The sequence below is a fragment of the Plectropomus leopardus genome, chromosome 2 (assembly GCF_026936395.1).
Source record: "Plectropomus leopardus strain MGB_pleo_1.0 chromosome 2, ASM2693639v1, whole genome shotgun sequence".
In the NCBI taxonomy this organism is placed as follows: domain Eukaryota; kingdom Metazoa; phylum Chordata; class Actinopteri; order Perciformes; family Serranidae; genus Plectropomus; species Plectropomus leopardus.
Window position 1 is genome coordinate 16,487,666 of NC_142177.1, and position 27,507 is coordinate 16,515,172.

Genomic DNA, 27,507 nt, shown 5'->3' on the forward strand with positions numbered 1-27,507 from the left:
CTTGCTTTAATGATCTCGTGAAACTAGTCAAAACTGCAGACACCCCTAGGCCGTGCGCGTGCGTATCACGTGACCAGACGTCAAATACAGCAGCAGGCTGAAACTTCAGTTAGTAACTGTAGAAACAAGCGGGCTGAAGAGGCGCTCAATGAAAGGTAGTGTACTCAGACTTCATACAATGTTTGCTAGCTCGCCTGTCTTCAGTGCTTTGAAAGTTACAGGTTTCAGACAGCAAAGACGTCGCATCATTGATTCCGGGCTTTGCCCACGTGTGGAGTTTCTCTTCCCGTTTGTGTTGTTAGAGTTAAGACAGCCACGAGCTTTTCCCCTCATTGAAAACGGTTTTAGTTATGTTTGACTTGAACGCATCTAACAGCTGAAGTTGTGACCGGGTGAGGCAGAAAGAGGAAAACGAGGAAACGTTGAGCAGAATCCCGTGGCGTTATTTGTTTCAAATGAACGCGTGAATGAAATTAAATTTATGACGGGATGCTAACGTTATCTGCCCCGGCACGCTGCTCAACAAACACAACCGAAACTAAAACCGAAGCTGTTTTTTTTTTTTTTTACCGCTTTTATGGGACACATGTTACACTTTTCTCCTAAACTACACACACATTGTCGCATGCTAGCTGTCGCTGTCGAGGCTAAACAATACTGAAGTATATAATTTAAAGGCGCAGGGAGTGCGTTGTTACCGTATGTATTAGTTTATTCAAATTTAGAAGCTTGGAGAAACCGAAGAGCTTGATTTAATGATGGGACAACAGCATTTTGTGTTTCTCATCTCCATCATGTACTTTCAGTTAAAGTCTACCCATGTGTTTACACACTATGTTAAAAAAAAACACCCAAACCCTCAAAGCATCACTTTTTCAGATAGCCTAGTATTAGTCCGCATAAATACCTACTATTTACATCGGAAGTGCTATGTTCAGTCCCTTATTTTGAAATGTGGCTGCTAATATCAACTCATTTTCATAAATGAAGGCCAGTATTACAAAAAACAATTTGCCTGATATGGCTTAACAACATAAGACATCCTTCTGTCCTCAGACCTTCCTCCGAAATTAACAAGAAATCAGTAAAACGTTACAGGAGAATTAACCTGAAAATAAGCACCAAAAATAACTACAAATATAGTATTCTGGATAATTTTCCTTTTTGAATAATATCTAATATTATACACAGCAAACTTTTAAGTCATTTTCTCATCACTGTTTACATTTTTAAATTTTTTTCTTTAGGACATTTCTTGCCAAGTTGCTCGTTGCATTTTTCTCATGTTTTCAAAAAAAAATCAAACAAATTTTCTCAGGTTTCAGAGGTTTAAATGTCAGTTAAAGCCTACCCATGTTTACACACTATGTTAAAAAAAAACCCAAACCCTCAAAGATCACTTTTTCAGATAGCCTAGTATTGTGAAAGGTGTCTGAATGCAGCAGAACAGAACAGATGTCCATCCAGGTTCTAAAGGTTTAAATATGACTGTCTGTGGGACATAATTAGGCTTTTTTTTGCTGGAACTGTCACTGACACATGAGACAGATCATCTGTGAAAACATCATGTCCCTCCTTCTTTTCCCACCGCTTCTAATGGCATTAGCTTAAGTCTGCCATGGTGCACAGAAAACACCCAATCAGAGCAGCAGAGTCTCAAACGCAGCTGTCACTCATGTCAATCACTTCATGAACTGCGGTCAAACTAGGCAGCACTGGCCAAATATGAGTCAAGATTCTGTCACTGCTTTGCCCTTTTCTTCACCTTAAACGTTTTCAGAAACATATTTTAGTGTACTGTTTAGCTCTAAAATGAGAACGGTTTTGACCCGGCCACCATGTTGGAAATGGTTGACCAAAGTATCAAGCATTGCTCACTAGCCAGACCAACTTTCTCATTTTACAGTTAAACATTACACTAAAATATGTTTCTGGAAACATTTGAGGTGAGAAATGGGCAATACAGCAACAGAATCGTGATTCATATTTGAACAGTGCTGCCTAGTTTTGTTCACAATGTGTTAAGGTCATTGGAAGTGCTACAAGACAATAGAGTAGGCAGGAGAGCATGAGTTGTTTTCACAGATTATCTGTCTCCTTCAGTGTTGTGCGAATATAACAGTTTCAACAAATACTGAATACGTTTTTCATGTATTTATCTTGATAAAAATGATCAAGTTCAGCTTTAATATGCACTAATAGGTCATCTCAGCTTTTCAAGTCACAACATATGTTTTGTTGTAGGTAAATAATAATACAGTGTTTGTTTTTCTACTCTCTGAACAGAAACATGTCCTCAGCTCCAGCAGATGAGTTGGGCTACAAACCCCTGGATGGTGGTTGGGGCTGGGTGGTGGTGGTTGGGGCCCACATTTCCATAGGATTTGCATACTCCACATCCAAAGCCCTCTCCATTTTCTTCAGAGACATCCAAGAGGATTTAGGGGCCAGCTACAGTCAAATAGCATGGATCTCCTCTATCATGCTAGCTGCCATGTATGCAGGCGGTGAGTTGATCAGTATTTTTTCATCCATATGGTAAAATTATCTGTTTTATGTGTAGCATGTGACCATATTAGCACCAACTCCTTGGGTCTCAGCCAGTGTGCTTATTTAGGATCCCTCTGACCCGAGGGTAGAAACTCCACGAGCCTCTTAGTGCTGGCAGGGCAAAAAAATGTATGCTGAACTGAACAGATGTGCTGGTGGCAACGCTTTATTAAGGGATTAAGGGGGACAGAGTCCTTCCCAGCCTCTTTCCAAAGTCCACTTCAGGAGTAGGTTGTTGTCCTGACACCACTGGGTCAGGTACTCTACGTCTTTCAGGCAGACCTTTTCATTGTTATCTGTCATCAGGCTCACCACATCTGTGTTGTTGGCAAACTTAATAATAGTGCCGGAGTCTGAAGTGGCTAAACAGTCTTTTATGTACAGTGAGTACAGCAGGAGGCTTAAAACACAGCTCTGGGGGGGTGCCTCCAGTGTTCAGGATGCGGGTGGAAGAGGTGTTGTCCACCCACTCTGAGCACCTGGGTCTGCCCACTGGGAAGTCGAAGAGTCACATGCTCAGGGAGTTGTTTAATCTCAAGTCCTTGTGCTTTGTGAAGAGCCTCGAGGGAACTATGGTGTTTAAACAATGAACTGTTGTCAATAAAAGGCTATCTTATTTTGTCCAGATGGGATAGGGTGGTGTGGAGGATGTTATGGCATCTCTGGGTCAGAGTCACGTTGTCTTTCATGCTACAGCATTTGTATTGATCAGTGATTGAACTTTTTCAAATTAGTGCACTGTAATATATCCCTAATTTGTCTTCTTACATTTTTGGCTGCTGCTTTATAATCTTCTAGGTTGTCCTGATGATTCTGGTAATCAATGATTTTCTGCTTGTGGAATGATTTAACTGTTGATACATCTGAAATCTGTTGCGTTCCCTGACACAGCAGTTCACTGTTCGCTTCATAGTGAAAGGGGCCCCCTTCTGTGAGGATCATAGTTCAAAATGTGCTTTACATAATGGAAAAAAATGTTGTTTTTAGGTTAAAGGTTGATATAGCACATGTATCAGGAGAATTGTTTCCTTCGCTGAGTATGTGCAATTCATAGAAATGTTATGACTTTCAGATTTTGGTTTTTTTTTTTTTTTAATTTTTGGTATGTTTATGTGATGATTGATGGTGATGATGATAATGATATTGACAGTGATGTTGATTATGAAAAGGTTGATGGTTGTTGCTGTTGACAACATTTTATAGATGATACCTAGGGTGTTATGTTGTTTCTTGTCTGTTATGTTTTATGGCTTTTATGTGCTTTTTCTTGTTATTCAAGCAATTTCCCTAGAGGGACAAAAAAAAAGTTGGGAAGCAAAGAGGAGAAAAAGTCACCAAAAATAATGGGAATTTGGAAACAATATATAATGTGCAACTTATATTCATAAAAAAATGTGATCAAGATATGTATTGAATGGGACATTTTTCAGCTTAAAACACTTACCTCTAGTAGGCAAACAATGAAGTGGTAACACTGTTTTTAAGTTACCTCAAACATATCTTTGGCATTGCTGTGATGTATATTTCTTGTTTTTCTTCAGGCCTCATATATGCTTATATATGCACCTGTGATCCGCTAATATCAGCAGATACAGTTTATGCTATAAACCACGTGGGTACTATGAATGCTGTCATTTCAAATTTAGGGTAGCAGAACTGTAACTCTAGATTTGAGTGTAGTGTGAGTGTGTTATACCTTCAAGCTATTAAACGTTTGGTGGTCAACACCTCTAAATCAATACCCTTTATATAACTAGAGAATGCCTTTGCATTAGCCTGCAAATAATTGCCTGCAGGCCAAGCTATTTCTTTTCTCTTGGTCTTTTTGTATTATATTGTGTTATGTTCCCTTAGGGCTCCCATACACCAAGTAAACCTTCAAGAACTAGCCCTGATAATGGTGTACTGATCAAACACAGCTTCAGTCACCTCACATCTTCTCTTGAAAGTTGTACTTTAACACATCACAAAGATTAAAGCTAATGGCCAGCTGACTGCAGACATGCCTCTCCACAAAGCACCCCACTGTTGTGCTACGTATATGGTTTTTTGGACCCCATAGATAACCGAGAAATTGACATCACATGAGTTACTGCAACGACCGTTAGGCTGCTGATTAAGAGTAATGATGTTAGCATGTGTTACTCATCTGACTTAAATTTAGACAGTGTCACAGTGACACAGTTTACTTTAAAGCGTTGGTGTCCAGCCATAGAAAAACCAGGAACAAGTCGCACGTGGGGCATTTTGAGTTATTTACAGATTCTGAAAGTGTAGTTTCTAAGCTATCTAACGATGTCTTAAACATGGAAATCTGAAAATATTTGAAGAAGATGTGGCCATTTGAATGTCGGCACTCTTCAGACTAGTTTTGTGAGAAATCCAGTCTCAAAGTTTCTGAAAGAGTATCACCTACCTAGGGAGCCAGGTAACAGCGGCTGCTCATTTGCATCACATTTACATAAATCCCTACCGGTCTAGCTATCAGTGACATCTGTTAAGGACAGTCGAAACTTTATGCATGTACCCATGGGTGTGTTATTCACACATTATCACTTTTCGTCGCAGGCTTCTTGGTGGATGTAGTCATCTCAGAAGTAACTACTGTACGCATGTTTGCCACGCTATCTAAAATCTGATACTGGAGAGGAATGATGCTGCTGTTGTTTGGTTCTGTGTAAAAATGCAAAGGTTGCATATAGAAGAGACGTCGTAGCGGCCCCATAGTGCAATCTCTGTGTAAAAGGGGCTTTTGTTTTAATCATGAAGTAGCATTAGTAGGTTAATGACAGAATTTCCTTTGACCGTGAAGGAGGCAGTAGAACTTAAAATGTCTACCAAAACAAGCACCACAGTAAAAGAACAACATGCAACAAAATTTTCAACTGCAAATTTAGCAAAATAAAAGGTTTGTGAGATCTGTAACCAAAAACAAACAAACAAAAATAAACCTGGATCCATGTCACAAAGGATGCACATGCACATCACTGCTTTTACAGGCAACACAGTTAGAGAAATCTAAAATTTCTTTTCCACAGTGGACTTTGGAAAACTCATTAGATGACACAAGTTATGAATAAAAGTGTTATAGGGGCTTTATGTGAATGTATCAGTGGGAGCTTTCAAGGTTGCAGGACATTAGGGTGTGTGACTCACCTGCGCTCAACTCAAGAGAGGCCTAACTGGTGAAATATTCCCCTCCACTGTGGCTCAGGCACAGGGCTTTATCATATTGTCCTTGGCAAGGCTTCAGCAATGTCACCCAGTGGAGGAGAGAGACAGGGGGAATATATCAGAGGAAGGTTCAGCACACTTGGGTCTGACACTAGGGCCCCATGGGAGAGACATGACAGCCTTTTCAGAGAACCTCTGACTCAAGGAGTCCGAATGATGAAGTTATAATGGAAGTAGAAATGGTGGTAGTGTGGGAGATGCCCTATTGTGACACAGCTACAGTGAGAGAGATGATCCATCTTTGACCCCTGCAGGCACCTGGTTAACTGTATAAACAGCAGGAAAGATATTTTTATTTCATGTACTGTAGTTAAAGTAGTACAGCGGGTATGGCTGAGGACCATTTTTTAAAGCTCAGCCTGAAGCCAGAAAGATAAAAAATGAAAAGAAAATTGATCGTCATGACTCAGTTAAAATTAATTTGCACACACGCCTATGAATATAAGCTTTAATATATATGTTAATAGCAAAAGAGCACACAGGAACATTTTATGGTGAAATTTCAGATCTTGCTTGTGATATTGTGAATGGACATCAGTGAGTACTTTACTTGGAGATCTCCCAGCAAGTTGGCAGCTTGTCAGTCAGAAGTAAAAGGCAGAAAAAAATAGTTGCCAAGGTGCCACTTTATCCTCCTCTCAGATCTTTTAATACTCTTAAGCTGAAACAATCAGTTAATTTATTGATTGGTGGACTTTAGAGTGGAGATGAATCACTGAACAATATAGTTTGATTGGTTTTTGCCTTAGGCAGGATATAACACTACAGTCCAAAATTGGGTTTTCACCTAGACTTGCCAGAAAATGAGGAAGTGTTTTACTTTTTTGCCAGTGCGGTGCGGTCTACTAAGCGAGTAGTTGTAGTTACAAGATTGGCTGTTTACCAGGAGGGCTGAGTACAACACTGTACTTCAGACTAGTTAAGTGTTGATACAATACGATCTGAGAGTTTTGATGAGATACAAATTCACAATCCAACAATGCTTTTTTAGCCAATAAGACTGAATGTACTGGTAAGAACTGTTCTCATGGAGCTGGACCCTAGGGATGACTGCCTACTGCCTACCTCTGCAACTTTTGCTGGCAAACATCAGAAAAGGAGACAAACCCTTCCTGTGACTTTGACAACTAGCCTGTCAAGATTCTGTTACTGAGTTGCATATTTACCGCATCATACATCTTCAGAAACATGTATCAAGTCACTGTTAAGTTGTAATGTCAAATCTTTTGTTACCAGCCATCCACCATTTTGTCAAACAATCAAGTTTACATTACGTCACCTACCAGTGGGAGCATTTTTTGGTCCATTGCAGCAGTGCAGTCTGGTAGTTGTAGGTTTTCTTCCTCTTGAGCAATAGCAAATGCCACAGTCCTACAAAGACCTGAGGGAAAAAACAATCGTAAGAAATGCTTTCACAATGTTATATTCTGTTGTTCGTGATCAAAAGTGTTTAATGTGGTGTAAAATGTTTGTTAGTTTGGAGTCGTCCTGCTTTTGTTTGACAAACTGCTGCCTGCGGGCTTGCTGCTAAATCCTTAATACATGGATTTATTTAAGTATGACAGCTTAGGTATTGTGCTGGAAAAGAACTATACTTTTATCAGCAGTGTGATCTACATTTAGAAATTCATATATGAGATAAAAAATGTAGTCATGCTAATCCGTAATGGCTGGTCATAATAATCTTGGATATATCCACTTTTGGTGGAATTCAGAATATGCTTTTGTCGACACAGATTCAGTTAAAGACAACACATTGTCCGTCTTAGTATAAATCTGTTTCCTCATGCACTGAGAAATTAATCATCAGCCATGGTAAACATGCTCTTGAAGACAGTAGGTGTTTGCCAAACGGGTAATCCTCTTACGGTTCACTGGACTGTTTTCAATTATCACCATCCATACAGAAGCACTTCCCAACATTTACTTGAAAAGCTGCTGCATGTTTAGGTTTTCAATAATCATGGCAACCCACATATTAATTTGATTGATGCTCATTCCATTTTCTATATGAACTGAGTAAAATAAATTGTGAAGCTTTTGGTCTTTCAAACAGGGAGAAGAAATAAGTTTTCATTATGTGGAAGGGCTGGTGGTGCAATGTCACTCTTCCAGGCAAGGTTATGAATGAAGGGAAGACTGACAGCATATAAAAGGCTGTTTAATTGCTGATTGATTACTGAGTGTAGCATTTTACATCATATGGAGAGAGTATAATGAGTCGCCAAGTTGTGTGGCTGTGGACACAAAGTGCGGAGGTGTTCCATCATCCGATGCGATGTCCTGTTGCCCTTGGTTTAGACCTAGAATCAGAACTGGTGCTGCTGTCTGAACCCTTGATCACTGACAATAGGTAAGTTCATTAGTAAGTAACTGTTTATTATGAGATACACCATGTGATAATTCTGAACTCTGTCTTTCTCTTTGTCTTGCAGGACCTGTGAGCAGTGTGTTGGTCAATCGCTTTGGAAGCCGGCCAATAGTCATACTGGGTGGACTAATGTGTGGGGTCTCTATGGCAATTTCTTCTTTTGGGAACTCCATCGTTTACCTCTACCTCTTCATTGGTGTCATTGGAGGTACAGTGCTTAGATCTTTTTTTATCATATATGGTGTAGGGTAGGGTATCAATTAAAAAATTACGAAACTAGTACCTCTAAAGTGATACCAGTAGACCACATTATTTGTTACCCATAATGTGTAATGACTTTCATGTAGTATACTCATACTGTCAAACATTTTGATAACATCTAGGCACACTGAACTCCCCACTCAAGTAATACAAAGCACTCGGCCTCACTGCACCAAATGTATGGGTCGCAGCAGCTGCTGCTGCTTGAGTGTGAGCACCGTGCCAGGAACGGTTGTGACAATCACACACACAGGGACATATAGCTGTTATTAGCGGGTATAAGGTCAGAGTTGAGCTGTTTTGGTGTCAGTGTGAGGTTGTTGGGACCGTTTAACGGCTTGGTGTTGAATATTAGCCATTGCTGTTGTGTTAGCTCATGCTAATCAGGCAAACATTGAACTGACAGTATGTTGAGCGGCTTCAGAGATAGTAACCGAAAGTATGCTGATTCAGCAAGGAGTCGGGATGAATTAGAATCCGCGTGTAAAAAGGATCAAATGCAGGTATCATTTGACTGAAGACGTTTCAAAACTACTTAGTACCGGGTTACTTCGATCGATACCTTAGAGGTACGGCGTACCAATACACAGCCTTTTTCTGATTACAGCTTTGTCCAAAAAGCTTTAGCCAGGTTGATAGATTTTACGACTTACATACTGGCCTTTATGGACAATAATCTGATCACAGCCTGATACTACAACAAAGTACCGATGTGTTTGCAAGTGAGTAAGCCAACTACTTTCATGATACAGATGCCAGAAGCATTTATCTCTTTACTAACCATTCTTGTCAGCCCTGGTTAAGACCCTCTGAGGTAGAGAGAGTCTGCATCTTTTCATATCCTTTGAAAATCTCTTGGTTGCCGGATCTGCTTCCCTTGATTGGGCTGCAGCACTGATTGTCGGGGCCCAAGGCGTCTGCCACGGCTCCTGGGGTGCTGTTAGAGCACCAACGGGACCAGGGCCAGGACGGTAATTAAGACAGAACCGTCCCTGATCCCAGAGAGCATGGTCTTCTGTGGCCCCCTGTACTCTCTCGTTGGCTCTGATCATGGTCCTCACATGGGAGCTCCCTGCCACCCTGCGAGGCTAATTTACCTTGCCAAGGACTGCTGTGAAGGATTAATATGCCCAGCAAGTGGCTGGGCCATGTGTGGTGCCCGGGGCTATATGTGTGCCCTGCTCTGCTCCCCCGTGCCCTTGCGCACCTAACATGCAGACATATGGTTACACACATGCATACACAAATACACGCACACAGGCAAAAAGATTTAGTTGAAAAACAGATTTAGTGCATGGCTTTAAGTAAGTACTTATCCTTGTATCCTTATACAGCTGCTCGCAGAGATTTCACATTTGACTGATTTTCTGTCTTTGTTGTTCTCCTGCACCTTTTGTTAGATGCTGTCATTTTGAAATAAACATGAACAATGCAGGTCAGCTTTTTTGCCATTGCACAAGGTTGTAGAAAAGCAGTTGTGGATTCATATGTGGCATTGAGGTCAGTGTACTGGATGTTCAAGATTTAAAAGGTTCACATTTTTGATGATGTGTGACAGGAAAGGACACCGAAGTGATGAATTGGTTAATGTATAGGCTATGTAGAGCAAAAAAGTTGGAATAGTGACAGTAGCCATTGAAATAGTGAAAACTTGTGCAGTGCAGAAACGACAGTGTGCAGGGATAGGGCATCGCTTTGTAAAGTCCTTGCATATGGTTCATGTGAGAGTTTTGTTTGTTACTGTAGAACGCAGGGGTTCAAATCCCAGGTGGCCGTATGTTAGACTTGGATAGTATTTGGTAGTAGGAAGCTGGTGAAGGATTATGTCCTTATCGCTGCACTAGTGAGTCCTACTGGCTGGTAAGGGCAGCTGTCTTGAGGAGGGTGGATTACGACTTAATGCACTTGTTTTCTATAAATCTTCATTTTTATAAATCTACTTATCAGACCCACTTTCCACTTTGAGATATTCTCACACACGCACACACACACATACACTTACACACACAAAACTTTTTCCTTGAGCTTCATCATGGAAGCAGAGAAGACGATTAAATTGACATTGGAAAGGGAGCATATAGCACCCTAACCACCTACCTGTAGCTGTTCATCTTCATGGAAAATAAGGTGCTATTAAATTGATTTTTTTTGGGTGAAAAGGCAAGCGAGTGAACATATTACCTTGGCCCTCTAATTTATTTCTACTTAAATGGAGAAATTATTTCTGAAATAATTCCAGCATTCTGTAATGAGATTTTAGCCAGCAGAAGTGAAATGAGATGAAACCTTAATGAGCACCAAGCAGAATCAGCCTTGATTTAATTTAGCGAGTACCCTTTGGAGTTTAGATTCAAGAAGGCTTTCTTACTGAGGGTTTTTGAAATGTGACTTTTTTTTAAAAAACAAATCTGTCTTCACACAGGTTGTGGACTCTCCTTAAACCTCAATGCATCTCTCACCATCATCAGCAAGTATTTCCTGGCCAGACGTCCTTTAGCTAACGGACTAGCCATGGCTGGGAGTCCAGTGTTTCTATGTATTCTGGCGCCTGTCAGCCAATATTTACAGCTCAAGTTTGGCTGGAGAGGAAGTCTCCTTATCCTTGGGGGTCTGATACTTAATTGTTGTGTAGCTGGGGCCCTGATGAGGCCTGTCATTCCATCTCGTAAGCCATCCTCATGCGCACCACAGAAGAAAGTGGAGGAACAGCCAATTATGCACAAAACCAAGCTAAAAGAAAGCTGTATGAACAATGCAAAGAAGTTCTTGGATTTGACCTTCTTCAGGGATAGAGGCTTCGTCATTTACCTCATTGGGAACGTGCTGTTCATCTTCGGTGCCTATGCGCCCATTGTGTTTCTGCCAGCCTATGCTGTTACCAAAGGCATAGAGGAATACAATGCAGCCTATCTGCTCTCTATTATGGGCTTTGTGGACATGTTTGTGCGACCTGGCACCGGCCTGATCGCCAACAGCAAGTGGATCAGGCCCAGGATCCAGTACTTCTTCAGCTTTGCCATAGTTTTCAACGGCACGTGCCACTTACTGTGCCCGCTGATCGAGAGCTACGCCTTCCTGGTGACCTATGCGGTGTTTTTTGGCATGAGTTTTGGTATGGTTTTCGCACTGATATTTGAATGTCTGATGGACCTGATGGGAAGTGAACGCTTCCCCAGTGCTGTTGGACTGGTCACCATCATCGAGTGCTTCCCCATGCTACTGGGACCACCTGTCGCAGGTAAGTGTGCACACTGACTACTGACTATCCCATTCACACACACGACAGAATCATTCTGATAGTCATCTGATAGTCCCTGAGTCCCTGATAAAACAAAACCTCTCAGAAAAACACTTTTCCGTGTTTGTCAAGATTTCTGAATTTGATCAGCCAGGCGCATGTATTTACTTTCTGCTCACTTTAGATTGCCTTACACTTCTCTGCAACGTAAGGGCCAAGAGGAAGTGAATAATGTACACACATATACAAACACACACTTGAACTTCATTGCTACAGCAGGAATAAATATCCTGGTTGGCATACAGTCCCTTGTAAACAATGCAGCACACTGAATAACAGCAAAGAGGATTTTTTTCTATTTCCCTTCGTGAGTTTATCTCAGTGTTACTCACAGGTTGCATTGTGTTGCAGTAGAGTATAGTTGCCTGCGAGGGTGTCTTTACAGTAAGACAGACCTGGATTATCACTGAGTGAGTAGAGCTGTTTTGGGATGTGGAAAATAATATCAGTTGGTCATTGTTATTTACTGCTATAAAGAAGATGAAAAGGTACTCATTGCTCAGGCTTGTATGAAGTCTTCGGCTGAATTTGGCCTGAAAACTTAAAAAATACAACTATGTTAAGAATGTTTTATGTTTTTGACAGTGAACCGAAGGACTTGAAAGGTATGTGCACCAGAGGTCACCTTACTTTGATGAAATCACTGGCTGTCACAGACATCTCTCATTAAATCTTTAGTATTTAATGGGCCACATGAATTGGAAATATTACGTTATAAATTAAGTGACTTCCTATAATGCATGTTGTTAGTGGGTATAATGGGTCAGACTTACTTATTTAAAGTGCTCAGCATCAGCCTACGAGCTGAAGTCTTTCGCTAACCAGCCGATGGAAAAACAGGAAAAGCCCCCTTATTTTTTTTTATCTGACGACTTATCCCCAGCCTTCTTCTGTTTTTGATGGGGCTTTAGATTGTTGGACAGCTACCTTCATGGTCTAAATAACTGTGTAATCAGAGGGATGTTGTTTACCCTCTCTGCTTTCTTGCCGTTTTCTAGATTAGTGCACTTTTGAGAAACACGCTATAAAGTATTTTCTTGTTTCAGTAAAAATGAAACAATGGAACTTAATGACAGAAAAAGGAGCCATCAGAGAAAATTGTTTTATAGTGACAATTTGTCATTAGTAGGACAAGACCACTTTGAACTGAGCTCATCAGAGTCTGTAACAGCTGCCAAAGTGGCAGGTAGGAAATCACTGCCTCTAGCATGTAAATGTATCAATTCTTTCTGCTGAGGTACATTGTTGACCATTGTTGTGGTCTTCTAAAAAAATAAAAATATTCACTGCACTGTATTGGCATTGTGTAACAAACTGCACAAAAAGCAGAGGTACCACACCTGCGGTGTCATTATGTCATGTTACATGTGTGTAGAGTAACTTTCTCAAGTGTGATGCTAGTAATGTAACTGATGTGTTTTTAAAACCATCAAACACATAAATAAACAAACTATTAAAATGGCCAAAGCTCTGCTTGTGCACTGACCAATATGCTAGGCCTGTTTATGTCCTATATAAATACACTGAGGACGTACTGCAGCTGCCCGTGACTTTGTCAGCTGTACATATTGGCCAGCTTATGAACGTTTCCTTTGCCTCCAACCTGAGTTTTAATGAGGTGAAAATGTATAAGCCCCCCAGTTTGTCTGGTGCGACCCCATTCTGAGGCGCTCATTTAGTAGTGTAAATATGTGCCTCCCTGCACGTCTACCATTCTCCTCCAGAGGGCACAATCGTCGTGTCTCCCCTAACTAGTCTGCTTGTTACTGCTCCCCCAAACCTTCGGGTCAATCCAATTAGGAGGAAGTGAGGTAAGTGGGTGTAATTAGCCTTTTGCTTTGGGTGTTTAATGACGCTCAGTTCAAACTCTCATTGAAGTCCTGTACCTGGGCCATAATTAAGCTGTGAATACATTAAAAAAGAAAGAGGTGACTATGCCAGATGGACTTAATTACCACTCAGCCAATCAAGGGCTGTCTTAATGAGGGTGATGGTCATTGTCGTACGCGCACCAGATGAGTGCTATCAATCAGATCATGCAGACAGCATCGAGATCCAAATACAAAGTGACCCTTCCTGGCGTAGCACGGCACAGCACATGCACGCACACAAACATTAGTATCATTGTCGTAAAGATGGTAATTGGCACACTTAAGGAGACCTACCAAGGACAATGAAGACCCATTGGGCCACCCAATCATAAAGCTGTAATTTTGATAAGATACTGCATATTGCTTCACAATAAATGTGCTTTCCAAGCTGTTAAGCAAAGTGGTTACGTCATGTCATAGGATTTGGACTCAAGTCAGACGCTAGTCACAAATTTGAATATTTTACCAGTGATTCGTAACTTCATTTGGACTTGAGTCTTGGAATGAAAAATACTTAGTAGGCCTACCTTCACCAAAGCCCGAAGATTAAAAATATGTCTTAAGTGTGCCACAATTAATTCATTTCCCTTCCCTTCCTGTTAATTCTTTTTATTTCCTTTAAACATAAAACATGTTAAAAAACAAAAAGAATCACTTAAAGGAAGAATAGTCTTCCAGAAAATGTCTTACAAATTGGGAGGAGAAAGTTGTGGACATTTTTTCCAATATGAGATGAGATAAATATGAGATGGGACAGGAACTCAAAAAGTTCATTCTGTTATTGTTTAAATTGCAATATGATATGAAAGTGCGCTGTCTACCTCTTTTTTTAATGATTAAATTCAGTCGCATTTATTTTAACAAATAAATACAAATCTTAAAAAGCATTCGTGATTTTGTATATTATAGATAAAATTGCATTACATTTGGTGAAGAGTGCATCATGACTTTTTAAGAACTCAAAAGTTTAGGACCAGAGACTTGACTCGGAACTGGCCTGTCTTGACTTAGGACTTGAGTGCAAGGACTTGAGACTTGTGACTTGCAAAATGATGACTTGGTCTGGACTCCTCTGTTAAGTAAGCGTTCATTTATGCTCAACGTTGGATATGCATACAGAAGTGGATGGAGCCTTTTATTGTTACTCTGTTCATTTTGTCGATTATTTGTGTATCATGTTTTCCTAAAGTTTCCAGAAAGAGACAAAACAAGTGTTTTATGGAACGGAGTGGTTCCACCAGAAATTGCGAAGGCAGTGTAGTATAATTCAATAGGAATATGACTGCTTGAGACGACGAAACGTTTGAAAAATGTGGAACAAAACGAATCTGTAATATAGTGAGAAGAATACTCTATCCACATGTCGCAATATATTTAATGGCCCAGCAGTCCTCCGCCGTTAAAGGTGCATTATTACGACATCCTCCACCATCGTCTATGAAAAACACTTTTGACTCTGCCTTCTATGGGCTGCATCTATGCAAACGTAAAAGATGCATGAAAGTGTGGGGATGTTTACAATGTCTAAAATTGACTTATCTTTTTTTGTACATAAAGTGAGCTTAAATGAGCCTCACTGGAACCTGCCAGTCATTAAAAGTTTATAAAAACTGAACCAGGTTTTAAGAAACACTCCTGATTTTGATGATATTGAACAAAAGGTTGAACCATTTCTACATAGTATGTCGTTTTTTTTTGTTAAGTGGATGATGCTGATGCTGAGAAAAAAAGAGAAAACAAATGCCTTCCCTTTACTGAATTTGTAATTTTTTTGATGATGCATGTGACTTTAAGCACCATTTAGAGAATATATTCTTTCTAAAAATGATTCAGATATTGTATTTCTTCTTAAAATGTTTTAGATATTGAATACTCTTCCATTGCTTTATTAAGGCTCTAAAACAGTGTAAAGAGTAGATTGTAATATAGTGACATGAACAGACCGTCATACATGCTGAGACAGAACTATAGCAACACTCTCCCATCGATCCATATCTGGAGTCAGGGGGGTCGGGATGCGGGTAAGACTCTGAAAACCTGGAGGCTTAAATCTGATCTAAACTGCATTTGTCACTTTTCTGCAGACTTGGGCTTGATATTTATGGCTCTGAGAATAGGCCTCTCTTCTGATTCGTTTTGGTAGCGGCTGTTCAAATTGCCTTCCCAGAGATGCAGGGAGAGCCAGGCAGGGTGTAATGGCCCTCTGTCATTTCCGACATGGCTCTTCTCAAATTGGCCTGCGCTCACCCTCACTCCCTCGCGCACACACACAGAAGCCAAATCTGAGTTTGGTCTCGCTCTTCAGCATCAAACTTGTAACGTGGTTGGATGAAGATGCTATTCAGTGATATATTGAGTTTTGCTTGTCATGGTGTACAACATTTACAAGTGTGTTTTTGTTTAGACAAAGTGTGGCATAAAATGGGTACAACTGACACTCGCTTTGTTCGTAATATAATTTCTTTGCACCCGTCTTCACTTGTCCACGCAGGGTTGCTGGTGGACATCTTTGGTGACTACAAGTATCTTTTCCTCATGTGTGGCTCAGTGATCACGACTGGTGGACTCTTTCTCTTCGTCATGAACATCTACAACTACCACGTGCTTGATAAAGCGAACTCGACAAAGGACAGAGAGAAGAACCAAAAAGCCATAGAGAAACAGGACCAGGTGAGTGTCTCAGAGATGAAACCGATCCCTGAGGCAGCCACAGCACAAACTGAACCTGAGTCAAAAGAGAACAGAGCCCAGAAAGATCCATGCCAGGTGAGTGCAGAAACACCAAATAAAATGTGAATTAAATGTTACTCTACAGTTAGTTGCTATTAATCACTGCAGAAGAAGAGGGTGCAACAAGATGGCACAATTAAAGGAGTGCATCCCATCTAAGTGGTGGAAAACTTTGTGAAAAATGTGGAAAAAAATAGGGCGTTTCTGTTTGTTTCATGTTGTTCGGGAAGGTTAATGTCTCCTTATCGCTGTGATGTTTTTATCTGCCTCTATTTTTAATGTCCTCAGTGGAAGTTTGAATGACATAAGTCCCATGTCTCATGTGTGCCCCTTATTTTCCATGTCTGCTTCCATTTCAATTTGTCGCATTTTGCTTCGATACGCCAACTTTTTCCACCTGAACCAAATGTTAATATCTTAATTTTGTCAAACAAAAATCATATTTGTTTAACTGTTCAAGCCAAATTTGCCAAGCAAAAAGACCAACAGCACAAAGTCACGCTAGGAGCTATGTAAGGCTGTAGGCTTAGGTCCGGCAGTGCACTGAGCCAAATACTCACGTTGGTATACTAACACTCTCACAGTGATGATGCTAAACATGCTAATAATAAGCAGGTATAATATTTACCATGCTCCCCATGTAGTGTGTTTACATGCATTAGCTAATTAGCACAAACTGCAAAGTATTGTTTAGAACCAAGGATATGTCACTAATTTTTCCAGTATTTTGTCAACAAAATACTTATAATAACAGAATAAGTGACGTCTTAACCATAATTGTACAAAATCAAGTCACAGGTTATGCTGAAATGCACACACACTCTATATACTAGAGCAAATGTTTACAGTAACGGTTAACTTCTTTCTCTCACAGGATCATGAACGAACACTTCGTTTTGTGATTCCTAGCTGTTCATTGTACCAGTTTTAATTGTTCTTGTTGTAATGTGCATAACCTCAGGAGATGTTTGCACTTGCAGTGTTAACATCATAAAAGTGGTTTTACACATGAAATACTGTAGCTGCCTATCCTCCAGACAAATTCAAATTAGGCTGGAGTCTCTCAATTCATTTTTATTTTCTAAGGGGTGTTAGACCAAAATGCCTCTGGACACGATTTTGTAGACCTATAACCAAACAGAGCATGAAAATATCATGTAGTGCTAAAAAACGTAAACGGACTACAGCGTGCAGAGATGAGCTATGATGGTGTTACGTTAATATGTCTGTGAACGGTTGATGCCATTTTTGAATTTACAAGTGGTACTTTAGCAGAAAGTTCCACATAAGCTGCAGCAATCTTGGTTATTTTTCAAAATGCCTCAGTAGCAGTCCTCTTTGTTCAGCAGGCTTTATGTCCGCTGGCATGTCCCCGGAATGACTTTTTCTGAGCCAGAAAGTACGTCATCACATATTTTGCTTTGAGCGCGAAGCCTCTGCAAGCTGTCAGTTATTGTGTCAAACCTCGCCCAAATTAAATAAACAGTTTTGATTGGCCTGAAGTGAGTAAGGTGGGCTGAAAATCTGTTTGCATTGAAGGCCAGTTTTTTTATTCTTAGGGTGACAAAGGCATGACCTGCTTTAGCTGGTACTCTTTACCTTTGTTGGTTTGATTGGTTAGATTTAAGCTTGCGGAGAAGATTTGTAAGGGTAAAAATATCAGGGTTAGCCAGTCAGATGCAGAGTAGGGTGGGTCATGCCCTCGACATCCTAGGAAGAAAAAAAAGGGAAGGGTATAAGGCACATCTGTCCAAAGAAATTTAAACATGGGCTTGCAAATTTGTCTGGGTCATGTTCAATCTGAAGAGGGGGGCACTATTTTTCTACGGTTTCCAGGCTGAAAGACTTGTTTCTTTGTAACGGATGCAATGAACTTTATCTTATGTGTGGTGGATGCATCAGAGGTTTTTATCCAATCAATGACATGTATATCATCCCTCCTGAATTAAAAAGGCAGTGCCCTTATGTAACACAACACATGCAATAAAGTGCTCAGCGCACCACCGTTTCTGTTTAAATAGGCTACATTTTATTGGGCTAAACGTGCCTCTGGTTTGCAGGCTAGCAGCGGCCGGCAAAGTCATTGAAGTATTAAAAGTGCAAAAACCTGTTACTGAAGTGTGATATTAACTTTTGATCAGGCACTAAAGCAAATACTGTCTTTTTAAATTGTTGTCAGTATTTATTTAATTTGAATTTTTATGCTGAAATACATTATAATCTCTGGTGTGTCCTTCACAATAATGTAAAAAATTTGTGTTGACATTTAGCAGTGACATTTGTTATTTGGGTGAGAATGGATTTGCATGCACTGCCAAATGATTTGATGCTGTGTGTATTTACGCATGTGAGTGAATGTGTTTGAGTGAGTGACAAAAGCAGAAAGTTCATTACAAATAATCCTGTATGTAGATATTATAGGGTTATGTTTTAAGGTGATGGCAGCTTCTTGGACTCTGAATTTAATCTATGCTGTATTTTCCTAGTTAGATTATTAGAGCTGTATTTCAACTGGCATTCGCACATGTGGTATACAATGTACCATTGACTTTGGATAAAATTGTAAGCCTTTTTAAAATCCCCATGTTTTTCTGTCTTCTATTTAATTATATTCCGATTTTTGTCATATAGTAAATCAGAAATTTGATCTGCACCAGTAAAGTCAGACCTATTTGGTACGGGTGATGATTTTGTTCAGCAAATGAGGAGAATGAATAGTCCACTCTCATTTCCTTCATCACTTACTGTAGAGTTTTTGCATTCCACATCCAAGCAATGAGGTAAATGACACTCCGACACAAGAGAAATGCCATCAAATCAAGATCTACCACGCAGCTTCTCAATGTTGGTGGCCGTGTCCAATTTTTCACGACAATTAGAAGACTGGGGAACAAGTTTGGAAATGTCAGCTGCTTAAGGGCGTGAGCACCTAATGAAGCAAGGCCCGGATGTTCCAGGCTAGCGCTCCGAGCTGCATGCAGCCCCACACACATCAGCAAATCAGTGGCCCAATAAATTAGAAATGCACGTGCAAACACACATACACACACATCAGTGCTATCTCCCGTCCCTTCGCTGAGAATTAGGCAAGGTCTTTGGACATGACAAGGTGGAAAGGTACCCCAGAGACTAGGCGATGGGCGCTGTGACCGGAAATCTGTTTATCATTATTATATTTCCTCTCACCTCCTGTTCCCCTCTGGCCTGCTGACCCTCCTCTACAGCCTGCCCTCCCTACAGTGTGTGTTCTCTCTGAACTTCATGACCGTTGTCCTCCATGTTCAGTGGTAAAAAAAAGACTCTGCATCTCCAGAGGATCTAGTTGATCAGGTGACAAGGCGATGCTAGTTGAAAAATAACTATAGGAACAAAAAAAAAAAAGGGGGGGGGGGCGGATTATGAATAACACGCCTTAGGGCAGTTTGATATTTTGCTCCATTGTGTATTTCATAGTTGCTGCAAGGTTATGTTGTTTGCTGTTAGTAAGACAAGTCACATGAGACTAATTTGAAGATCCTCAGTAGAGAAATTCCCCTTTTGACGTTCACAGCCCTTGCACTTTCAGTGCCTTCCTAAAGACACCTCAGAGGGATGAGTCCTGGCGTTGTTACAAAATTGAATTTAATTGCAAAATAGCTTGAACACATTATGTGGCACCCATGTCTGCAAATTTTCAAAAGTGAGCTCATAAACAAGAAGAGAAGTTGTAATTGTATTTTCTAATCATATTTAACTCCCAAAATGAACATTTGTATATCAGTTACTAATGTCACCCTACATCGTAACTTTCTTTCCTGCCTCCACAGTGAATCATGAATCCAGAAATGAAAAAAGAGACATTCTAGTCATTTAGAGCTGAATTTATTAACAGCAAAACTTTATCAAACTAGAAACCATGTTGTGATATGATCACTGCAGCTACATTACAGCAATCCACAACATAAAATGAATGTAGTCCAGGGGCGTAAAGTAGGTGCACCAATGGTCTCTGCTCTATTTCCTATCCCCCTATTCCAGGCTCCCTTGCTCAGACTTCAGGAACCCAAAGTTTCGTGACGCCGTCTTGCACGGTTGTAATGCTGTGGCATTCACAAGATCTGTCCACACACATATATACACCTGACAAAATACTCAACACTACTTCTGTAGTAGCTCCTGCTACAATTGGCGTCATCTTGACCACATTTCACCATGGCAACAACAGGTGTGGGTGAGAAACAGCAGAGCTTTAACTGGAATGCAGGACCAAGAGTTCAAACATACGCACTCGCTACTTGTCTGTGCCTGAGATTGTTTATGCAAAAGTGTTTTAGAAAGGTTTTATCAAAAATGCACGTTTAGGAAGTACTGAGAATACGACTGGATAATTGAGACTTGGATTATACTGTAACAGTTGTGTGACAGGTTGAATTAGTTTAACAACAGGAAAAGTAAGTCAAAACATCTGTTTACAAACTAACACAGGTTGAGTAATTGATATACAGCGTATCATTTTGGGGGCTAAGTATTCCTTTAATGAGGACATCAGTTAGAATCTATCACTCTTAACTGACAGGTCTCAGTAAATTGTCAGCGCTTGTTAAACTAGTTACCAAATTAGATGTGCATGATTGTAGTTGCTTATCACTTATCATATAAAACATCCTATCTGTGTGCGCCAAACATTTTGTCATCAGCATCTACCAACAAAAATGCAGTGAGTGTGGACAAGAGAGTTGCATGTGGATGTTGATCATCAGCCCTTCTCCTGACCTTTGGATCTCTGTGAATCAGATCTCAGTTGTTTACAAAAGGTGGCTGACCTGATGAATCTGGAGTGGTCTTACACAAGCGAGGAGTCGGAGACAAGCAGGAAGGAAAAAATATGCTCCCAGAGGGCTCAAAGAGCACTGGCATCTATCAGCAGAAGAAATTGAATGGGATGTTTCAGAGCAGCAGAGATTAGATAGGCCCAGGGTGTTGAGCAAGCACAGGCTACCAATGTAATGCTTCCCTCGCTGGAGTGAGATCAAACTTACAGAACACAGCGAAGCAAGGACAAGTGCGCACACACACACACACACGCACACAGACACACACACACACACACAGACACACACACACACACACACACACTCTGCATCCTACAGTGGCCTTTAGGTTTGAAGTACAGATGTGATGCTTTGTTATTTGCTCAGGGAATACACTGAGGGATACCGCTAGATAACACGAGAGATGTGCTATTTCCACATTTTCCATGTCTTCATTAGAACTTGTCTGCTATCATGTGATTTCCCCCTGGAGTTTCAGCATTAACATCTGAGCAAAAGTTCATCAAAAAGGGCTTACATAGTATGTTTAATCAAGCACCATCCAAAATGTCACAACATGCACCTATAAAGAATGTGATATTTGTTTTCCTACAAATAAATTTAATTCACAAGACTTAAGACCAAATTCCAAGGATGAAGTTAATTCAGTTGCTTGGTCACACAGCCTTCCTCATTCACTATCAGCCCTTCTGCAATATTATATCTTAAGTGTGTATGGCTGCCACATTTCTATGCTGATGATTCATATATTAAGTTGTAGCCTTACTCACAGGTTTTGGAAGATTTTGCCCAATGTCGCCAAAATGAAACTGCCTACAGGAGCTTTAATAAGAGAGCTTTACAGGTCTGTTGGGTGTGTATTTTTTACCTTTAGAAAGATCAAGCTAGCTGTTTCCCTCCAATACCAGTCTTTGTGCCAACTATTCAGCTGGAGGCTATTGCTTCACATTTACAGATAGATGTGACAGTGGTAAGCCTACTAATCTTCTTATCTAACATTTAGCAACAAACCAAAGCATTTTTTTTTCACAAAATGTTGAGCCATTTCTTCAAAGGGATACTTCACAACAAATCCATCTATTGAGTGGCCTATTAAAAAGGCTGCTACACTGTAAGAGTAATTAAGCCCCCCACCTTTAAGATTGAGTGCCTCTGCCCCAGAATGTGAAAACATTTTTTTTTTCAATGGGCAGGGCTGGGAAGGGGCTAAGATACAACCAGTCAACCAATCATGCCGCCTCTTGATCCACAGATGCTCCCTGCCTCCCCCCCACACAAAGCAGTCGGTTGGTTAGAGAGGAGCAACGGGGCAGCGACAGGGGGGTTGGTTTGTGATGAATGCAGGCCCCTTCCACCAGGATCAGTCAATGGCAAAATCAGTTGCAATAGGCAAGTTTCAACCTTCAGAATGAAGTCACTCTGCATATTTATTCACAATATATAAAATTTAATAAATTGCACTCAAATGTCAAGAGCTGAACCTGAATCAATCAACAACACTACTAAAGACCCATATATATTGCTCTTCAGCTTAAAAAAGTGTTTTGGGATTTTCTACTGTTCAGTGCTCTCTGGCAGAAAAACATAATGGAGACACTGTTCCTGAATTCCTGAAAACCAAGTTTGACATTTCTGTATTCAATTTCTTGTTACTTGTTGGCTGACGTACACAGCAATTCCAATTAATCTGCAACAAACTAATATCAGCTTTTATTAGCCTGGCCTTTTGTATCAGTCTTTCTTAGTAGACTAGTAGTTCTACTTCTCAAAACTTGCCTGCACCACAATCCACTTCTCTGCTATTCAATCTTATGTTCAGTTGAAGCCTTACTTACAGATTTTCAGTGGAGTATTCCTTTCACAACCTCAGCCAGCCAGAAAGGGATTGTTTCATGGCCTTGTACTCTTCTGCCCACTTTTCTCCCATTTTCTAGTCCTTGTCACAGTAGGGGAAAATGGTAACTTGTTTGTGAGACAAACGGCGAAAGAAACCTCAAAATGTGGAGGAAATGGTGCAAAATAAAGAATGAAAGGGCGGGAAAAGGGTTAGAAAAAATAAAAGAGGGGACGTTTACTACTTGGGGAGGTACGGCAAACCCTTTTCCATCCATCATCCCTGTCTCTGTCCCGTCCACAGAGCAGGGGAGGTAATGAAAGTAATTTAACGTACATCTATAATTAATATGCTCTCTTTGGGCGGTGTGGTTGGGCCAAATGGGTGATGGAGTGTGTTTATTATGTGTGTGTGAGGGAGCCGGCATGACGGGGCACTGGGCCACTGACATGGTAATTCACAAGCCATCACTCCAGCCGCGCCGAGGTCAGATCGGTGCATCTATATGGGGCACCGCCGGCTTCAGCACTCCCATAGGTACGGGTGGAAAGTGGGTTTTTGTTCTTTCTCGTCTCCTCTCTTTTTTCTTTCCTCCTCTCTGAGTCTCCTGAAGAAAGGGGAGAAAGGAGGCGCAGCACGTAGCAGCGCCCCGGGCCAATGTTCTCCCTCTATGTGTCCTGCTCTTTCTCTGTCTTTCTCTTCCTGACTTTCTTCCTCTTGCCTTCCAGTCCATGACTCCCTCCTCTTTCTTACTCCTCTCTGGTCGGTTAGTAAACTCCCTTTCTCCTTGTCTGTCTGGCTCCACCACTTTCTCTTTATTTCTCCTAAATTTCTCTCCTCCTCCAAGAAAACTCAGTGAATGTACTTCAGGAATTCCTTTTTTTCTTTTTAAAGGCGGACTGCTTTGCACAAACACAGTTCAAACCAGACTGCCCTCAGTGCTGTCTCCTTTTGAAACTCCCTGCTCTTTGAATACCATCCGTTTGAAGAGAATGCCCTCCGCATTTCTTTTACAGTCACTCAAGTGCTCTCGCACACTCCCTTGCATTTACACACACACACACACACACACACACACACACACACACACACACACACACACACACACACACACACACACAAACAGGCATATCACGCTTACAATTGCACATGCACACATGCACCTAGATACATATGCATGCGGGCACACCTATAACAAATTTTAACAGTGTCATTGGTATAGAGAGAGAATTTCTCCTCCACTTTGAACTCACATTGCCTCATTTCATCTCTCTCTCTCTCCCTCCCTCAGGCTACACTTATATGCACGGCCTTACTTTGGCTACTGGCCATTCTCCAGTAAAGGTCTTATTTGTGTTAAAATGCTTACATGCATCTTTTATACTCTACAACTGAGAATTATTGCTGTTGTCTTGTATAAAGCAGTTAAAGGGCACACTCACTCATACATTTTTTTTTGTAGATCTTAATGGCTAATTCTAAGGTAACAAAACATTTCAGGAGATAATACACTAGAGAAAACATACTTATTATTTTATATTCCATTTTTGGCAATGTATCCCCCTAATTTTGTTTATATAAGGAGTGGGTCCTCTTCCTCAGAGTCCACCATGTTTTTCTACAGTAGCCCAAAATAGATAAATCAAACACCGGCTCCAGATGGGGCCATTTGTGTTTTTGCATTCTTGCATCAAACACTGTAGTTCTCCTACACGCTTGGCACTCAGGAGAAAGTTTCAGTACTGAAACCTCACAGAGATGCCACTAAATTTGACACACTGGACTATCATACTTTGCTATCTTGACAGTAAACTATTGAACAATAATGTTGTGAGTGTGAATTCAGATAGGGAAAACCAACTGTTGAATTATTAGGTTTTGCATTGCAGAATGAGGTAACTGAATGATGAGTCTGAGAGCCCGTTTAATTTATTGTCCAGGAAAGTCTATTCTCATTGCATGTAAATGTAGCTGCTGTTTCGTTTTGCTTTCCTTCCCCCTGTCGACTGTCCTTTCCCCCTTCTCCGTGCTGCATGTGTTTAAGGCTTTGTCAACAGATGTGGAGAGAGTCACTAGGTGTGTGGACTTTGCCAGCCGAGTGCCCACATGTCTCATTTTAATGGGCAGCATATGGAGGTGGTGACTGATGAGTACGACTTGGCTGGTGACAGGTGCTGAGTCGTCTGTCATGCTGACCCCTGCCCCACAGTGGACCAAATCAGAGGACACCTTCATTCAGCAGGTCAGACCCTAAAGCACACACACTACACACACACTGTTCTCTCTCACTCAGTGTTTCCTTTACATTTATTTGCTACCTCAACGCCGGTAGGGAAGAATGCTTACTCCCAGGCTTGCAATTATTGTAACATATGGAGGACATTCAGTTGTTGCTGCACATGCATTCTTGTTTTTCTTTGGTTTCTGTATAGTTATAAAATATTAATTATACATCTGATATTGTATTATATTACTTTTATAGATGTGCATGCCACCCAGAATTTAAGAAAACACTCATTTCAAATTGTTGATGCATTATAAACCTTGAAACAACTTGCTTTTATGTGCACCACATATGACTCTGTATGTAGATTGGGTCAACACCCTACATTAACATTGATCAAATATATTCAAAACCAGCAGTTTCAGAGCTGACCTGAGGCACATATCTTTGCATTATATGGAAAAACAGAATCATGAGAAGAATATGGCACACAGAGGCCCCGGGGTCCAAAACCAGGACATGTTGTGCTGCTCATACACTCTGCTACAGTCTACATTACAGGGGTGTCGTAGTGGGGGGAAAAGTGAGACTGATACTCACAGCCTCAATAGAAGGGCGGTTCTCAAAAAGCCTGAAATCAAAAGTTTGCCTTTTTTGTTTTTAATAATTAGTGCCCTGTAACTAAAATAGAATTGGATAAATACATCAGTTGGAAAAAAATGCAGCTTTGTATCATAAAAATAGTGGAAGCTCTCTGACGCCTCTCTCATGCCTTAAAGTAAAAAAATAGTCTCATCTGCCCCTTCACAAGGATCTGTCTCTAAACTCAGCTAGAGCCGTGTGACTGGCTACTTATGCTGCTTGTATCTTTCTCCAAGAAATGGAATTTGTGGTTCCAAAAAAGAAAGAAAGAAAAAATAAATGAAAGGGAAAAAAAGTGATTTTACTTTGTTAAAATAAAAAATTCAAAAGGAGCGTGAGAGAGACATGAGCCCTTTTTACACAGATTGGGCTGTTGGGACCCTACTAAGTCCCCTCTTTATGCATCCTTTGTATTTTTACACAGAACCAAATGATGACGGCGTCAATGCTTTATAAACAGTAACAGTGGCATAACATGGCAATAACAATCATTTACCTTCTCTGTTATGTGGCAGCTAATGTCATCCTCTTGCTGGGAGGGCAAGGAGCTCCTGAATTTCATAGTTTTCCCAGTATGAGTTACTGCTGCTGGTCTTCTTCTTTGAGTTAGACGCTAACTGCTACTAGCCACACAGAGTTTTTCTGCTCATGAGATTAAGAAAAGAACTTGAACCCTGCCATCTGAATGTTAAAGCAATTATGTGGACCAATCATGAGCATATCATTCCTGAAACAGTCAGATGAAATGTTCTATAGAGCTATGGAAACAAGTCTACCAAGTGAATACCTCCATTCCACGTGTACAATATACAGCAATTAGGTTTTCTGACCTTGCAGTTTATCATCCCTCCGTTCCCTTTTCTTCTCTTTCCTGTGATTCAGAGATGGGAGATGCAGTTTGACGCAGGGCCCAGAAGATGTTGTCGGGTTCTATGGCAACTGGCATCCGCAATAAGGTCGCATAGGAGGTGTTTAATTAGTGGGCCACAGCCGTCCCTGCAGAGGAGCTTTTTATTACCTCAATATGTCATACAGTGCATCAGCTAGCAGCCACACAAACACACACTTATGGACAAAGGCAGGCATGTGCATGCACACACCAGTGCTGCCAGGCGAGAGGATTGCAGAGACAAAAAACCACTAGATGAGTGTTTTGTCTGATAGAAAATGAGATGAAGAGAATGGCAGAATGAAAAAGTGGAAATGAGAAAAGAGAAGCAGGTCAGAGACAGAGTGAGGGTCAGTGAAATATCAGCTAAGTAAGGCTCAGCCTTAAACCTGGCAAGAGCAGGAAAAGGACAAACAGAAAGTAGGGGAGAGAGAAATGCAGCCACCGTGGCCAGGCTCCACGCTGCGCTGTCACCCAGTAGAGCATCCATTCCTATCATTACTGGCTTGCTGAGATTTTTTAGGTGTTTAGCCAACTGATTGCTGGGTCACTTTGGCCAGCCGAAATGAGTGGCATCTGTTCAGACCTGACTGTGTGCGCGCCGCTAAGCCAGTTGGATGTATCACTTTACCGTGGTCGTGGGGTGCCAGGGCCATTAACTCATGCCAGCCCTGTGAATGGCTACGCAGCTACATCGTGCATGCCAGTACATCATTAGCTGAAGCAGCGGATGACTGTGAGACAGGAACACACACACACACACGGAGACACACAGAGTGTACGGTTTGGTAA

The 27,507-nt window shown here is 40.9% G+C and overlaps 1 protein-coding gene across 1 annotated transcript; it reads left to right on the forward strand.

Moving 5' to 3' along the window:
- The first annotated feature begins 50 nt into the window (after nucleotides 1–50).
- On the forward strand, nucleotides 51–18,895 carry LOC121949727 (monocarboxylate transporter 2-like). Its single transcript, XM_042495467.2, has 5 exons — nucleotides 51–155; nucleotides 2,287–2,507; nucleotides 8,220–8,363; nucleotides 10,839–11,654; nucleotides 16,077–18,895. The coding sequence occupies exons 2-5, from the start codon at nucleotides 2,291–2,293 to the stop codon at nucleotides 16,379–16,381; spliced, it is 1,482 nt and encodes a 493-aa protein (XP_042351401.2). The 5' UTR covers nucleotides 51–155; nucleotides 2,287–2,290; the 3' UTR covers nucleotides 16,382–18,895.
- The last annotated feature ends 8,612 nt before the right edge of the window (nucleotides 18,896–27,507 follow it).